At 38.7% G+C, this 18,336-nt stretch overlaps 1 protein-coding gene across 2 annotated transcripts in view; it reads left to right on the forward strand.

Annotated features, from left to right (window-relative positions):
- LOC139328600 (receptor-type tyrosine-protein phosphatase gamma-like) overlaps window positions 1-18,034 on the forward strand; it is a 551,152-nt gene extending 533,118 nt beyond the window's left edge. The window contains exons 21-29 of one of the 2 annotated variants that reach the window (XM_070958423.1): window positions 514-649; window positions 1,510-1,656; window positions 3,229-3,322; window positions 4,691-4,767; window positions 5,728-5,856; window positions 8,472-8,618; window positions 9,140-9,282; window positions 10,790-10,925; window positions 12,403-18,034. In XM_070958423.1, the coding sequence (XP_070814524.1) occupies window positions 514-649; window positions 1,510-1,656; window positions 3,229-3,322; window positions 4,691-4,767; window positions 5,728-5,856; window positions 8,472-8,618; window positions 9,140-9,282; window positions 10,790-10,925; window positions 12,403-12,552 (1,159 nt within the window). In that variant the 3' untranslated portion in view covers window positions 12,553-18,034. The remainder of the gene's footprint in view (window positions 1-513; window positions 650-1,509; window positions 1,657-3,228; window positions 3,323-4,690; window positions 4,768-5,727; window positions 5,857-8,471; window positions 8,619-9,139; window positions 9,283-10,789; window positions 10,926-12,402) is intronic. The other variant, XR_011602038.1, reaches the window with a different exon arrangement.
- The last annotated feature ends 302 nt before the right edge of the window (window positions 18,035-18,336 follow it).

The following is an 18,336-nucleotide window of genomic DNA, read 5'->3' on the forward strand; positions in this document are numbered from 1 at the left end:
CACTTTGCACGCTTTAATGTGAACTTGCACACTGATTGATTTTTTTCTGATAAAATAGCTGTGCTGATAATAAATTTGCATACAATGGGAGTGAAGGACACAGTATTTATTAGAAAGTGATTTTCTCTTTTTATTTATTTTTTATGTACCAGATTTTTCTCTATTTAGATGAGTTCCCAGAAGTTGAGGTATTACTCAACAGATAAAACTAGTAAAAAATGAAAAGGATTTTACTTTGAATCACACAGGGCAGAAAACTGCTTCTGCAAGTAGTTATGGATGGCAGTGAATTAAAAGCATGTCATGAGAGAGGGCGTTTAAGCTACTTATGATGTAATTGCAATGTCCCTAGATGTATGTAAGTCTGAGCCCTTCATTTCCTGACAGTTCTCTGTTGTAATAAAGTTATAAAAGAACAATTTCACATCCATTGGAATGCTAATTTCCCATATATAAACCATTCATCTCTTTGACTTTTCCTGACCTTCCTCTGTATACTGTGTTGTGTTGCAGTGCTGGAGTGGGTCGGACAGGGACGTACATCATCATCGACAGCATGCTGCAACAAATTAAGGACAAGAGCACAGTTAATGTACTTGGCTTCCTCAAACACATACGCACCCAACGCAACTACTTAGTCCAGACTGAGGTATGTATATCTGTATCTGTGTATCAACTAGATGTTTGTGAGACCCTTGTTGGGCAGCATTGTATGAAAGTGCACAGTAAAATTTCAGAATGAATACTTTATTGCCATATCAACAAAACTCATTGGAGTTTGTCTTAATGGGCTCACATATACAAAAACAGAAAGAAAGTTTAAAACAGGTAATGTACAACCCATGCAATAATCACTTAACTCTAAAAGCTTACATTCATTACATATTAATTCTAAAAGCCTAAAATAAATAAATAAAATCCAACACATAGAAACACCATAGATAAAACACAAACACCTGTAGGGAAATTTCCAACAACATCAAATGACCAATTATATAAAGTGCCTTAAAAACATCTGCTGTATTGCACATAATGCTTTCAGTGTGTCAATGCACTGCATCTGTATCATGTTAAAAGTAAATTATGAAGGCCCAATAGAAATAGGGAAAGAGTGCAGACAATATCTTACATTTACCATACAGAACAATTTTAATAAACTCGTTAGCGAGCTGAAATCATCGTAGTACTTAATGCTGCCACTTGTGCTTATCAAATGCATTTTCAACATCAAGTAACAACATGAGACACGGTAAATGGACTGTGTTTCTATTGAGCAAAAGCCAAACTGTGGCTTTAACTGATCCATGATCTCATTGCAGACATATGCAAAACTATGGTTTAGGCATGCCAAATATAAACTATACATTTGTACGTGTGTGTGTGTGTGTGTGTGTGTGTGTGTGTGTGTGTGTGTGTGTGTGTGTGTGTGTGTGTAAGACCACCTGCACTGATCTGCCATACTAGCTGCTAAACACGTATTTTGGCTTTGTCACCATTTGGCTGATCCAGGAGCAGTACATCTTCATCCATGATGCCTTGATCGAAGCCATTTTGGGGAAGGAGACGGAAGTGGTGGCCAGCCAACTTCACAGCTACTTTAACAGCATCATAACACCAGGACACAGTGGCAGGACACGTATGGAGAAACAGTTTAAGGTGAATGGACCAATGATATTTACTATTCATTCTACATTTACCTTAACGTTTTATATTGCCACATAAAACAACGAGTCTTCTCATCAGTCTTATCTGATTAGATTACAAGATAATTATTATCTTAATAGTTGTGTTAACTCACTGTTATTAGCTTTTTACTTTTAGCATACTGTATGTTGTTATACAGTACCGATCTAGTTAATAATATATTGGAATTTATTATTGAAATACATGTTATTATCAGTTTAACTAAAAATTGGATTAGAATTTGGATCAAAATACACTCAGTATCCAAGGTGTCAGATTAAGGGCATGCCTAGATTGTGTAGGAAACTCCTCCAACAAAAACAAATCTAAGAATTTCTCCTCTAAGTTATGAATTAATGCAGCTTTAAATGCATTTATTAATTTTCATTCTAAAAAGATATTGTTTCTAGAGATACCATCAAGACTAGTGCTGACCTGCTCTTCTCTGGTGCAATTGGAAATGAGGGTATCATTTAAATAATGATAATATTATCTATGCTATTATTTGGCCTACATCTTATTTCTTGACATTTATTCCTGGTTAACTTCTCAGATTTTTTAGCATCCAGCCCTGGTTTGTGTTGGTTATGGGTTAGATGAGGGTTGGTTGGAAGTCTTGACAACAGCAAGGTACAACCTGTTATTTCATGACAACATGCCACAAGTCCAAGGTCTGAACTGGATGGAGTGCATGTACTGAACAATTGCTTTCATTGTTATTGTAATGCTTTTGTACCGTCATGACAGGATTGGAATGTAGTCATTGTTTGCTGCTGAATTTGGTCATTGTTTGTAGCTCTTTTGTTTTTCCTCTGGTCTTTCCCAACTTCTTGGAAGCTGTTTGCTTTTCTGTTCTTAGATGGGATTTTCTATTGTGAGGTGCTTTCTGTTTTACCTTCAGGTTTTATTACAGAATTCCTCTGGAATTGTTGAAGTGTTTTGAAGAATCTGGTGTAACTATGTTTACTGATACTGTTCAGTGAAAGAGTTACTGACACACAGACACTGCACACTTAAGTTTCAAAAATAGCAGAACGGGAGAGGTGCATTTTCGTACTGACACGTAAACTTTGTAGTAGCCTACATTTTCACGTCACATACTGTACAGTAATAGGCCCTCATCCAGATACATATTTGTTGATATATATGACATACAACTTTGTTCTGGATTTAATGTGCAATTACTGAAGTCAAGGGCACAACATTTTGGCAAGTTGCTAGTTTACTTACTGGGAGTTCACTTTGATAAGAAAACTGACATCAGTAACAGATCGTTCCAGACATGTTTAGCCTATCTTAGCACAAATATTATAAGCAGAGGTAAACACCTAGCAAAGTCTTTTTATTTATTTATTTTTTGTATGTGTGTTTAACACATTTAGACATACATGATGACACACTATAGAGTGAGCAGTCAGCTTATGCATAGTTTCGGCCATCGCAGAAGTGAAACAGCTTCTTAGCTGTGATAAGTTGGTCTGTCATTCGAAGTTTGACAACATGTTACACAACAACCCAACCTCTCTCTCTCCTTTTGTGTTTTAGTTAGTAACACAGTGTAATGCCAGATTCGTGGAATGCTTCAACGCTCAGAAGGAGTGCAACAAAGAGAAAAATCCAAATTCCTCTGTGGTGCCATGTAAGTACTACATATTAAATTTCAAGTGAAATGATATTTGATGAGTCAATTACCTGTGGGTTTATAGCATCTGCAGTATACAAGAATGGTAGAATCATGGAGAGTATTTCTGTACTGTTCCACACTGATATGGGACTACATCAGCATTTGATTTTGATCAACACTCTTATTGTCATTCCCATACAATAACAGGAAATAATAATCTACTTCACACCTGATCAGACTACAAGGCCTAGCTTACAAACTGTGGATGTTATTACATCCCTGCTTATGTACTGTGATTTTCAATGTAATGAGGGTTGTTTTCTCTCTTTCAATTATAGACTGCACAGTGCATGGATAATTTCGAGTGCATTTCTAGATGGTTCGAGGTGATTTGCCTGCATTGCTTGCACTTTTGAATCACAAGTACCTGTTATGTCAACCAAATGTAAATCAAATCTAGGACTGCTATACCTTGGTTCAGTCAGAAAAAGAGGACTTATCTCAGAGCAAAACAGGTGAAATAGAAATATGTGGGCTTTACAGATTTTGAAGACTTCAATATGCAATATGTGATTTTCTGCTGCTAGTGGTCTCTTAATCAAAACAATAACCAAAGATGCAATGTGATGATGTCATGAACTAGCATGTGATCATGGGAGTTGTTGTCTTCATTGTTAAATGAGCGGCATTGCCATTTTGTCAAATTATCCATAGAAATCTCCTCCTCCAGTCGTTTCACCTTAAATTACCAATACCATTCCTCTAACACTATTCAGCAGACACAGGACAAGAGGGGCTGTGAGCCGAGCTGCCGTTAGCGTTAGTTCAACTTGTTTCTGGGTGCTCACTGTGTTTTTCTTTTCTGATTACTTTAGATTCAGATGTCCAATGACAAAAACCCTTCACCTGGTTAAAAGTTAGTTAAAAATTACCAAGATTTAAAAAGTAAAGGTAGTCAGAAAAATGGGTATTGCAACACACCAGTCCTCTTCAAACAACGCAGCTTCGAGACCTAAACTAGCAGCAACCTTTATTTGAAAGTGTGAGTACAAACAACTCTGTTTGTAACATCGGCATAAGAATGTAATTTTCATACAAGCCTTCCAAAACTCATTAGCTAAACCATAATGGACTACTCTTTTGTTTACAGGCTTGTTGGCCTCACTAACATGACTTAGTCACTCTCTGTATTCTGCAGCTGTTACACAATCTGTTGACTGTCACTGGCTGTTCCACAGTTCTCTGAATCTGCAGCTGAGAATTACCAAGAACTGTCGACACTCAACAAATAACAGCAAAAGGATGAATGAAGGCACACAGAGTGACCTTTCAGTCTGTTCAAATACACTGATAAATGGTAACCCCCCGTCTATCTTTGAGCAGCAGAGCGAGCGAGGGTCGGCCTTGCACCTTTGCCCGGCATCAAAGGCACCGATTACATTAATGCCTCCTACATCATGGTCAGTATTTCCACTTCTTCTATCAATCATTGATCTTTCCACTATTTCTTTCATGTTTTGACTCACAGCAGGTTGCAAAATGTCAAAATCCATGACCAGTGGCTATTTGTTAATATACAATAACTGTTAATATACAGTCCCTGATTTTATGATGTCCACGTCTCAAAATTTTCTCCTCCCCACATTTCACAACATCATGTAAAGTGAGAAGAATCTGAAGATATAGGGCTGCTATAACAAAATCAACTATACCTATAATTACTATACCTTTAATGGGATACACCAGCAGTTTGTCCCACTTCAAAAAGCTGAGTCATGATTGTGACTCACCATGACTGCAAATCCACTGTATTAGAGATATTAACAGACAGATCTGACACCCACAGCAATAAATAGGACTCTACTTAGACCTAGATAAAATTAATATAATTCAGGTTTCAGTTTATTGTAACTGTGAAGACCTCTGCTTCATGTAACACACACTCTGAAGCTCGGCAGAGATAGCTTTAGATAGATTTCACTATGGCATTTTTTAGAGTTGGAAAAAAAACAAAAAACACCAAAAGTTGAAATTAAGAATAAACCTTGATCCAAAAGCCTGTAAGGAGCATACAGTTAAGATGCATGTGCTGTTGACTGGTCTTTGTTGTTAGATTAGATCTACAGGAAAGAGTGAAATAAATAACTCAGCTAACAGCAGTTCAGCATTATCCTTCTGCCAGCAGATGCCAGGTTTCACATAGATTTGATTTTACACTCAAAGCTCTGTTTACTCCTGTAAAATTAACCAACATCCAAACCATGCAGATAACTATCTGACAACAAGCTGGAAATTTAGACAGGATTGTAAAAAATATGTGTTTTAAGTGTAACCGAAATCCAAATGAATGTGGTGTAAACTAATGGAGTAAGTCTCCCCTTCCTCTGCTATTGCTGTTTTTGTTTTTTGTTTTTTCCCAGGGTTACTATCGGAGTAATGAGTTCATCATTACCCAGCATCCTCTGCCCCACACCACAAAAGACTTCTGGAGAATGATCTGGGACCACAATGCACAAATTATTGTTATGCTGCCTGCCAACCATGGACTGGTAGGAAACACACACAAATATACATATACTGTATATTGTGGAAGATGATTAGTGCCACATGCCACATGGACAAGTATGTGCATTTTCCACCTCCTAAGCCTAAATTTGTTATTATTATTTTTATTATTATTATTATTATGAATCATACGTGTGTGAGTCTCATACAGGCTAATCCCTGCTCATTGATCCTATGTCCTGTGGGTTCTGCAGGAGTTCCATATAAAACTGTTATCCCACAGTGGTTTTATGTGCCACTATCATTTAAGCATGGTATAATGATGACCTTTGCTCAAGATGACTTCTATATAACCCTTTAAAGTAGAGCTGTGCTGATGTTACAAATCTGTTTGTCTCTCATGGCACCAATTTTATCTTTTAAAAATTATTAATCATTGGATTATAGCAAAACACTGGTGCGACAAGGTACATTACCTGCATGATTGTGAGTGTTGGTGGTGAGTCTAACTTCTCTCTAACTGAGAAGCCACAAGCCTCTTAAACCAAAAACTAAGGAGGCTCAAAAGCAGGACTGGGGTTTCTCCTAACTCAACCAGTTATGAGATACTTTTATGGCCTATGATAATTTAGCTCAAGTGATACTGTTCATCTCTGCTTGAGGCTACAATGTACATTCTTAGTAAAACACAAATCTCCAACCAATTTGTCAACAGTCACATTGCATTTTGGGTTTTGACAAGGTAGAATGCATAGAACAAAACAGATGCATCAGTTTTAATCCATTTTAATAAATAGCTCATCATGAGTCAGACAATGTTATAGGAGTGGAATACAAAATTGATGCATTACTCTTGTAACATTCAAATTGTTGCCTGTCACAGGTGACACTGGATTGAGAGTGAAAGTGACATGATCAGAGTGGCAGAACTGGCAACCACAGTAGTGACACGGTGGAACTGAAAGAAATAAATTGAGACTCTTGTCTCACCCGGCAGCATGTACACATATGCAAAAACATATGTGTACATGCTGCGTGATACACGCCATAAAATCTCTCAAAGTAAATATTGTGTTAATAATATAACCTCAGTGTTTTCAAATCTACAATAAGGACACTGTTGTAAAAAGATATTACTTTTGTAAGAAGCTTTCATTAGTTTTAGATCAGCAATACAGCCTGTGCAATGAGGCTTTGCAAATAGCCAGCCATACAGTGGGTCAATATGTGCACTGTAACTAATTGGAACATTGCCTAATTGGGTTTCCTGTAACAAGTCTGTAATAGAAAGCTTAGGTCATCACAAAGCTTGAGATTTTCCAATGAATTCTGCTCATCGTGAACATGGTATTGAAACACACAAATTCCAAACGAATCATGACCTATCCAACAAGTTTAGAAACTCAGTTTTATGTATATAAGCAGCAAGACGTCATTTCGCAAAACAGGGGCCACAATAAAACTTGTTCAAATGTGTTCTTTTCGTCTTTTTTTTTTTAAGAGTCAAAGTGGAAATTTCCAAATGCCCAAGAGCCCAAATGTTGCTCCCCACAAGTACATACTATATATACTATAACAGAGAATACACTACACCACTACTGTAGTATTACTGTCAAGTGTCTTTAACGCTATGCCACACTTGAAAAGGAAGGACTGGATGTGCAACAGGATTTCACTCATTTTCTTCTTTATTTTTTATTTAAGTAGTGAAGAAGAGGCAAGGTGAAAAACCTTTAAAAAAACAAACAAATATAAATACATATATTTTACAACTGAGTAAAGTAAGCATGTTTTATATCAATATAATCATTAATTAAACACAAACTTAATCAGGTTTTAAGTAAACAGAAATTTAGCCCTACATTTTTAAACAATGTTTTAAATTAACTCATTTTACCCAAATTATTTTATATGGATTTTACACAAATTAAACAGATTTTGTTATTTTTTAACAGTTTTAACAATTTTTTAGCTTTCTTCCCCTGATTTCAAATAAACAGGTAATCAAAAATAACACAAATTGCACTTAAGCTGCATTTTTTCTTTTACTCACACAAATAATAATAATAATACTAACTTAATCAAGCAGGCAGTACAATTTATACGTTCTCAGCAGCAGTGTCCGACAATTCAAACGTGTCTTCAGCAGCGCAGTCAAAAAACACACTTAAGAGTCCAGTGAGATGTATGAGCTTACCGGTAGCCTCTTTTTTTTCTTCCAGTCCCTTTCCCATGCGTTTCTCATCCGTAGGTTCCTTCTTTTTCCTTGTTTTCCTGCTGCTGCTGAGCCGTTTTCGTCTGCACGTTCTTTCTTTGTCTTGGATTATTTTTTGCTGCTGCTGCCGCTGCTGAGCCGTTTGGTTTGCCACTGATACTGCTCAAGTTCCTGGCGCGTGCTGCTGATTACCTCAATTGTTCTCACCTGTTGAGGGGCGGCATGGAGGTGAGCGCACAGCGTGCGCCTGCCGACACGTTTACTCTGCTGTCCACTGCCGTCAGGTGCAGTGCGCACAGCCACACCTCCAGGCAGATCGCCGCAAAAATTACTACTACAGCAATACACTGTGATACACTGTTAAATATATACAAATGAGTAAAAATAGAATGAATAAAGACAGTAGTGAAACAACAGTGAAACAGTCTCTGTGCTCTTTTGCAGGCAGAGGATGAGTTTGCATACTGGCCCAGTCGGGAGGAAGCCATGAACTGTGAGGCATTCACTGTCACCCTCATCAGTAAAGACCGACTCTGTCTGTCCAATGAGGAACAGATCAGCATTCATGACTTCATCCTGGAAGCTACACAGGTTACTCAGTGTGTGTGTGTGTGTGTGTGTGACAGCGAGACAGATAGATCTAAAATATTTTCAAATTGATTGAACTGTGACACATTAATACACTCATCAAGGAGAACAATAGAGGGGCATCATACTACACATCATATGATGTCTCCATCCACTGCCCACAAACACAATTAATTATGGCTAGAGTAGTGGATTAACAACAGAAAGCAACACAAATTTAAACAACAGTAAGCCTGAAATGTAAGATTTGAATGTGAACATACCTAATTCAGATTAATAAATGTAGTGTAAGCCTCCGTAGGGCCTGGGAACTGGGTCTGTAGAAACACAGCTCTGTCTGCTCGCTATCCCGAAAGCTGCTGTCTCTCAGGTTTTGGTTTTGTATGCATGCTATGTAAAGGTCACCACCTTGGAACTTGGATGAGTTGAATCTAACTGCTGCAAACCTAACATCCATCACCGAACCTTTGTGTCTCTTTCTCTTGCTGTCTTTCTGCCTGTCTTGCCCTCTCTTTGTCTGCCAGGATGACTACGTATTAGAGGTTCGTCACTTTCAGTGCCCCAAGTGGCCGAACCCCAACGCACCCATCAGCAGCACTTTCGAACTCATCAATATCATTAAAGAGGAAGCAGCCACCCACGATGGACCAACCATTGTCCATGATGAGTCAGTGTGACATTTTATTTCATCTTGTATTTTCTTGCAAAATCTCTTGATAGGCTGATTTGTGGCTGATTTGAAGTGATTATAATGTGTCAAAGTAGAAAACCTAAGTGAAAATACGGTATTACAGTAAATAACACTGTACTTCAAGTTACATTTGAAATCAGAGATGGAAATAATACCACTTGCTGTGGCTCTTTTATGCCTTCTTGTCTTATGGCATATTGATAAGCCTTTGGCAGAGTCATACAATGAAATTTCAAATGAACTGTTCTTTTACATTTCTTTCACAACAAAACTCTTACTCGCGCCAACAGGCATATAGAGACACCAGCAGCCTGACTATCCTGCCACAAGCACCCCAGAAAACTGCCCAATTAAACATAATGAAAGTATCTTTAGTATTGACACACATTAGTGTTCTTGAATGACACTGTAATCCAGACGCTCTGCTTATGTTTATTCATTAGAATAATGAAGATTGCTTGTCTTATCCTCAAGAAGAAAAGTGACTAATTGAGCACTTCATCTGGTTGCTATGGTGCAACCAGCTTGCAGTACCTAAGAGATTGTCAGTTAGAGTCTCATCCTAATTGTCTGCACGCTCGTTGTTCAGCCAGGCATGGGTTGTTAGCAGTGGTTTTTGCTGAGTTCCTGACAGGGCTGCAAATGGAAGAAGAGGCCATTTTCATTGTGAAGGCGTCCCATCATTCTCCAGGGAGCCTCACAGGGCTGACCTGTCATCCTCAGGGTGGATTCACTTGCTAATAAATGTTTAATCTCAGAGGTGACATTCTTGATCTGTGAGAGTCTTCACTCCTTGGTTGAGCTGCTGTCAAATGCATCTCAAACACTGATTTGAAAAGGTCCTCGCAGCTTCCCAAATCAGGACTTTTGAGAGATAAGAAGAGACAGAAAACACAGCTGTGATTAATTACGAGACTAAATACCCTCCTGGTGTCTTGTATCATACATTGCACACAGATAGAGTGCTTTTTAATTTAGAAAAGTGGAGTTGGACACTTGTGCCATGCACTTTAGACCACACACTATAGATGGTTTAAATATGGCAGGAGTTTTTATATAGACTATGGAGTCTTCTAGTAAACATGGCAAGCACAGCCATATTTGAAGGCACCACATGTTGATGCTGATGTAAACTAGCAGGTGTAAAAAAGCAGTTAAATGACAGGATGCCACTGTTAATGAATCCATCAGACTATGACTTCCATCACAAATGTGCCCAAAACAAAGGACTGTTTTGGTAATTATCTGTGATCTTTCTATATAGTGCCAAAATCTTACCCAGATACTCCCAGGACCTTTCTTCTTGCCATCTTCAAGACAGACATTCAGTTTTTCGCTCATTAAAATCCACATAATAAAGAAATATGCTGTAAGAACTTTCCTGATATAATTGTGTGTGTGTGTGTGTGTGTGTGTGTGTGTGTGTGTGTGTGTGTGTGTGTGTGTGTGTGTGTGCGCACGCGCGTGCGCGTCTGTCTGTCAGGTTGGGAGCAGTGTCAGCCGGCATGCTATGTGCACTCACTACTCTGTCTCAGCAGCTGGAAAGTGAAGGCGTCGTTGACGTCTATCAAGTGGCCAAGATGATCAACCTCATGAGGCCAGGGGTCTTCACAAACACTGTGAGTCTGACAGCTGAAATAGTACTTCCAGATATACTGTTTTCCGTAGTATTCCCTGATTATAGGATAATGCTTCTTGCTCAAATTGAGTGTAAATATATCATCAATATAGTAAACTTGAGAAGAGTTTGGTAGCATCTCTCAAGCACAAAACAGTCCTATGACAAAAGATTACATGACAAGCTATGCAGTAAACAATAAACAATGCATGGTGAAAAGACTAGTGTCTGTTATTTTCACAACCTCTCAGGTTACAGTGGATTATCATGCTGATACTCTACCGTGGCTGCTTGCTAGTGTTCATAATAAACGACCTGAGCATCAAATTGTAAGAAAATTTGCTGAGACAGTGATGATACAATTTCTTGTGTCTGAGATTTTATGCCATGTACTTGTTGTGTGCGTGAGCACACCGGACCAGAACAGGTGAAACTCAGAGTGACGGCTACAAAGATCACAGGAGAGCAGGCCGGGTTGGAACACAAAAGTTTTAATAACAAAAGGTGTCCACCAAAACAGGATCAACAAAAAGCGAGAGTAAAAACACTCTGAATGATAATAACTAAAGGTGTCCTCCAAAACGGGAATAACAGAAAGCGGGAGTAGAAAACACTCTGAACAGTTCAAGCTCCAACTCCTCTCACAGACAGGCTGGGCTGGGCAGAGGGCTTACAGGCCAGTAAGATTCCTGGAGAAAGACAAACAACGCACAGGTAAGTGGCAGGCACGGCAAGGCCAAAAGACCGATTCAGGCAGAAGAACGGACGGAGTACCACTCTGGGAAGCAGACAATCCAACGAATACTGGGAGGCTCAGCCGGGTTTAAATACAACTGCTGATTGCCGGTGAATGAGTTGATGGTTTGCAGGTGTGAGAGGAGGCGGAGCTGGAGGAGCTGATAGACAGGTGGATTCGCAGCACGGGCCTGGACTGACAAGGGGTGACAGACAAGACATAAAAGGGTAGGGAAAACACAGGGAAAAACACAAGGAACTGGTGCACCCTAACAGCACTTTGTATGAAGTCCACATACTCTTTTCAATTCAATTCAATTTTATTTGTATAGCGCCAAATCACAACAGAAGTTGTCTCAGGACACTTTCCATATAGAGCTGGTAGAAACCAAGCTATTTTATCTACAGAGAACCAACAATTCCCCCATGAGCAAGCACTTGGCGACAGTGGCGAGGAAAAACTTCCTTTTAACAGGCAGAACCAGACTCTGGGTGGGCGGCCATCTGCCTCGACCGGTTTTGCAAAGGGTTGTGCTAAGAGTTTGAGAAGAAAACAGCATCTATGATAAGACGGTATCAAGGCACATCATGGCAGCTGTGCATCCACATCCGGCACAGTGATTAAGCCACAGTATAACCACAGGATGTAGGTCCTGGAAGGAAAAGCATGGGGGTGATACGATATATTGTTCTCATCTCTTTCCTCTCTGTCTTTTCTCTGTCTGTCTCTGATCGGTCCACAGGACCAATACCAGTACCTGTACAAAGCTCTGCTCAGTCTCGTCAGCATCAAGGAGAACGGTTCAAGTCTTCTGGCCAGAGACATTAATGGGACCATAGCATCCATGTCTGACCAGTCTGACCAGGCAGTGAGCATGGAGTCGCTGGTCTGAGGGAGGCCCTTTGGGGGCCTGGAGCTGAGCTGAGGGCGTCCTATGGGTCCAAATTCCCTGCAGGGTCCCTGAGCCCACAAAGGAGGCACTTAACTTTGTTAAGCGTCAAGGAACTATTGTGGACAAGACTTTTGAGGCCTTTTTTGCCAGACTCTTGGTTAAAATGAATAACCTAATTACTTTTTTACACTGATATAAAGTTTTTGATATTTATTTTTTCTTTCGCTATTTTATGTCTTAATGTTCTCCTACTGAAGGGTTTGCACCTGCATTTTTAAGTTTCAGGACGGCATCGGTAAGCAACGATAAACACTTGTTTTTTCTTGTTTGCACTATATAATGTCAGTGTTACTGCCTATACTAAAGCTGACACATGGCTTTTCTCCACTCAAGCTCAGATTTTTTTGACATTACACTGCTTTGGCCCTTATTAAACCAACTGGCTCTGTATGGACATAGTTCTTCCTACCACCTACCAGTTGATTTAAGACAGTGGGCGGAGGAAGGCACGAACTCTCCGCCTCAGTAACAAAAAGCTGTTCGACTTAAGCTCAGTGTGACCTTCTCTGCCCTGCTCAACTATTGTACTCATATTACCACTCATTTATCACAAGAACAGCGATCTTGGAGCATATTGCCACAGACAAGTAGCACTTGTTTTCTAAAATCTGTTTCTTTTTCACTTTTTTTTGTTCTTTTGCCTTGTTTCTTGTCACTCTCTTTCTTACTAGCGAATCACACCCAAGTTAGAATACCTAAGGTGGTGTAACAACTGCTACTGTGAAATTTTATTATTATTTCTTTGTATAATTCATATTATGCTTTTTAATATATGGAAATATTGTATGTATACATATATAAATATATCCTTATCATAATAACTTTGTGATTTTTGTACATGTCCTTTGTGGCCTCCTGCCTCAGGCCGGTTGATTTCCACCATGTCCACTCAAGTGTTCACAGCTGATTCCCAGCCATCCTGAAGCGGACTCCCTGAGTCCTCCATGTTCTGGTATGCTGCTATGTCATCTGAACTCATGCACACACAAATACACACGAACAAATACCACCAGTATTGAATGATTTTACATTTGCAATAGTTGACGCAAATACAACAGATGATGCAACAACATGACATTTCCCACCTTTCTGAAAAATCACGTTTTTTTTAGGATTTTTTCAGTCATAAATTCATTCTAACAGACAAGCACGGATTAAGAACACAGGCCTGTGTGTGAAGCCCTTATTTACTCACATGCACCAGTGTTTGTCATTACAGGGTTGAATGAGTATTATCTACAGGGGAACAGCAGACTCAAAAACAAGCTCTATGCAACATGTTGGCTAGGTTTTAGAAATCTGAAATGGGTTTAAGTTCTTTGTGATAGTCCAGTTCACTTTTGACCAGTCTCACCACAGTAGGTGCAGAGTTTTAAAATGTTTTAATCTACTCCTTTTATATGAGTTTATGTGATCTGGATGGAGTAAAAACTGCTTCATAACCATCCTCTGCTGAAAAGTCTTCAGATGCTTAACATGATTTATAGTATGTCTTTGATAAACGTATGTGGTGTAAGAGTGGAAAATCAGACCAAAAATGTTTCTCCTCGGTTATATCCCTTAATGCAAACTGAAAATTGGAAGCCTGACGCATGATCTGTGTTTGTAATTTATTTTCTGATGAATCACAACAAGTTGTATTTTCCATCAGACCTTTGTAGGGTCAGGTAGGAACAGCTGGAGTGTGTTCAAGAAACATGCTTTTTGATTCCACTAACTGATTCCAAACTTTAGTGAAATTTGGAACTGCCTATCTTTCATCCACACCACTTGTACCAAATAGTGTTTACAATATGGCAGGTGAGAGCTAGTGCTGGCTAAATTTCACAAAAGACAGGAATGATACACCTGTGTGTTTAACATTACAAAGCTGTTCCTGTAGCATGTAGTCGCATCATTACTGTCACACTCATTGTCATGATGTCCCAGAATTAAAGCTGCAGTAGGTAAGATCGAAAAGAGAGCACTGAGTGGCAGCTGGTAGCATGAGTGGTGGGAGGGGGCGGTTTGCAGCGTGTGTGATTGACAGATGTCAGACACTCCCTCAGATGCTCCTCTGGATCTGATTGGCTGTTTTGTGTCGGGCATGGTGGATTCTTGCAAATAGCAGTAGCAGCAGTAGGTGGGACCAATGGGGACCAATTATTATTTTTTATTTTTTTTTCACAGATTACATGTTTCATGTGCTGCTGTCTGGACATAGGGACAGTTTTAGCAAATACAACAAAAAAATGCTTTTATACAAGTTACCTACTGCAGCTCCAACTTATGCTAATGTGTCAATAAAAGTGGAAAACATTCAATATTCAAACACTGAAGTTGTGCTTCGCAAGAATATTTACGTTTTTTTCTTCATTTTAATGACAAAGAACCATAAAATGCCTCATCGTTCATGTTACATGACTGTTAGTGGCAGCATAAATGTCCTGAAAGTCAAGGTGGTTCTTGCTTCAAGATATTTTACTTTCTGTTCTTACTCAAATAAGATGACACAAATCTGGAAATTAATTTGTTAAGAAATGGAAACAATAAGCAGATCATTCATTTTAATTTCTAGCAGTATCCAACACTTTTCCTGTCTCAAACTATCCATATTTCCATATTTAAAACATCTAAATTAAGAAGGTGTTTGTCTGTCTTTTGATATTTTTTCGACCCTGCCTGTGCCACTCAGCTCTGAGCCCACTGGTTCCATCTCAAGACATTAATCTTCTAATAGTTTCATTAAAAAGCAATTTATTTCAAGCTGTGGACTAATACACACTAAGACCTATCAGGGTGTGGCTTCACAGACAGTACTCATAAGCAGCATCTATTCATCACTGATTTTGATATTTTATTTGGATTTGCTGACAATATAACATTTATAGAATACTTTCAGCCTAATCCTTTGAATAAAAACAAATTAGCAACTGTCTCGAAGTTATACATCACCCATTGACCACATAGCCTGACAGTCTGCTGCCAGTTTCATTAAACCAGGCATAAACACACAGAAACACTGAGCTGTCACAGTGACATTACACAGGGTTTCCCCCCCCCCCCAATTTCTAAACAAAAGTGCTCATGTCATTGCAATTCAGGGCTTTGACCACATCTGATTTAACCTCCATAGTACACAGAGCTGAGAGACACAAACTGGTGACTGATAAGCAAAAACTGCATTTGGAGAAAATAAAAGAGGTGGAGGCCTGTACCAAATCCGTGCTCGTTGACAGAGGTGTGATTACTTGCTCCAACCTCCCAAGGCCTTGTGTACATAGTTTCCACTTTCCACTCCCTTTTTCTTCCAAGATGTATTTTTATGTGCTTTTTTGGGCTGCAAGCAATGAGCATAGTCTGAAATGTTTGCTGCTTTAGCTGGAGTAAGCCCTTACACACAAGAACACACATTTCCACATTTCCTTGGCATAAGGGTGTTCTAATTTAGCCACTGATTTGGATTACATTCTGTACGCCTGTGATCGATGGCCTGGAATGAACACTTGTAGTTTAGCGTTTTGAATGAAAATGTGGAAGTTTTTGTTTTTTTTTTCCTTTCACACAGCACTCATAACATGTCGAATGTGAGGGGGACAAATGTAGTTTGATTTTCTAAAAACCTTTACCAAAGACCTGAATTCTTCCCGTGCAGAAAAACATGTTGTTTAAGCTTTTCTCTCTCTCATTTGCTGATTTCTGTCTCCTGACTGGATGCCCAAAACCCATCTCTCCCCCTCACACTACATCTCTATTTGTATCTGTGTCCTTCAGAAGGTTTACTTCAAAGTCTCATTTTGGTATCTGTTTGCTTTAACTTCAACATCAAAGTCCTGACTTGCAGTTACTGTTATACACCATCATTTGAGATAAAGAGATGCATCAAAAGATTAACATTAACAATGCAGATCATCTGCATCTCCATTTGAAATGGGGACCAGATGAGCTGAATGATTCTCCAATTTTAAGGGAGAGATTCAAAAACATTTTCTGTCATTTTTTTTTATGAAGCATACACTTTGCCTAAGTGCCAGGTCACACCAGAGAGCATAATCCTTGAACAACCGGTGAGTTACTGTTGGTGCTGAGCTAACTTTTAACATGCTAGTGCTAGTTAGTTGCTCCAGTCACTAACAGGACAATACAATAAATAATGGCTCATTCAAGGGAATACCATCCACTGTCCATGTGTGTATCACAGCCGACTGCAGACTGTGCTGTGCATCTTTTGTGGAGCAGTTCATTCTCAACAGAGCAGGGTGATATCAAATTGAATGGTGTTTCACAGCTAATATGATAACTGCTGGCATTTTGAACTGTCTGGATTTCCAATCAAAGTTCCAGTCACTGTCAGGATAGTTTGCAGTTGAATGTACTGATGGAGTGAAATCAGTGAACTGATTTCTGAAATTCTGCTGTTATAAATGCTGGTGTGACTGGGCCCTTAAGATGGTAGCTCTACCATTTTTCATTTTCAAGTGAGTTTGATCATTGTGATCATTTGGAATGAACAGTGTTTTATGTTGCCTTGGAAGCACACACACACAGCTGTACCATCAATAATATATGTACATATATTTTTGTTGCTTCTGTGATCCAGACCTTTTTTGGAAACTGTGTATGTATTGACTGTATCGGAGAAAAATGTATCATCACATTTTTAAATTCTGTAATTCAAGTTTACAGTATTTTCTCTTTGTCCTAACATGATTTTGTAAATCAAACTTACTTACTTTTACCATTTTTTGACTTTATATGTACCACAAATCTCTCAGACGGTTTCCAATCTGACACACGTGTCACATGGATTATAGTCATGAACATTTTCAGTCTGTTCGCTCTCATTTGAACTCACTCATGGCATTGCTATCTGTCACGGGTATCATGGAAGCCAGGTGTCTGAGCATCCAGCTTGTGTGGTCAGCATCAGCATCCAGTTTCCACCTTCACACCCCCCATTAACATTCAGGCAGTGATTGTGATATTACAATTCACAATTCCCGCTTCTTTTGATGTTTTTGGTATCAGTCCTCTAGAGGCTATGATTCTGTTGTCAGACGTGACCAATAGAAGGGAATACCTCTCTTGTAAGTCACTAAACAGTTTCCTTTCAATTGATCCATTTGGGAAAGAAGGCTGTTTGTTCCTCTTTTGTAACATGAAATAAGACAAGATGATGGATTTTTTTTTGTTTGTTTCATTGAAAGCTATATCAAAGCATTCTATTATAGTGTTATTTAATATGTAAATGGTATTGCTATACATAAAATAAAATATGGGTTTTGATGTAATTTTATGAAATCATTTGTGTGATAATATGTGCTTTTCTATACCCTGTAGTTTTTTCTCCAGGTTCCAAAAGTGTTGAATTTACTGGAGAAAATTGTACTGTCTTTAGTGTTCAAAATGTTTCCATTTTGTTCCCAGCTGTTTATCAGCCTGATAAAAGTGAAACACAAATATATTTATTTCCCCAAAACATCAATAAAAGCTATTCAGAAAATTTACTTTTACTTTAATTAGTTTTGACTTAAAAATGCTTTTAGATTTAAGAGAGCAACTTTTAAAACAACTAGGGCTGGGCGATAGAACGATAGCAATATGTCTCGCAATAGACACGTCATCAATATCAATAAAAAATGCGTTCGATAAAATATTCGATAATTTTCTTTTTTCTTCATCAGAAGAAACCTGAGGTTGCGAAGCGAGGTTGGTTGCATGAACAAAGGCACTCGCTCTCAGGTA

This window comes from Chaetodon trifascialis, chromosome 3 (genome assembly GCF_039877785.1).
Source record: "Chaetodon trifascialis isolate fChaTrf1 chromosome 3, fChaTrf1.hap1, whole genome shotgun sequence".
Lineage (NCBI taxonomy): Eukaryota > Metazoa > Chordata > Actinopteri > Chaetodontiformes > Chaetodontidae > Chaetodon > Chaetodon trifascialis.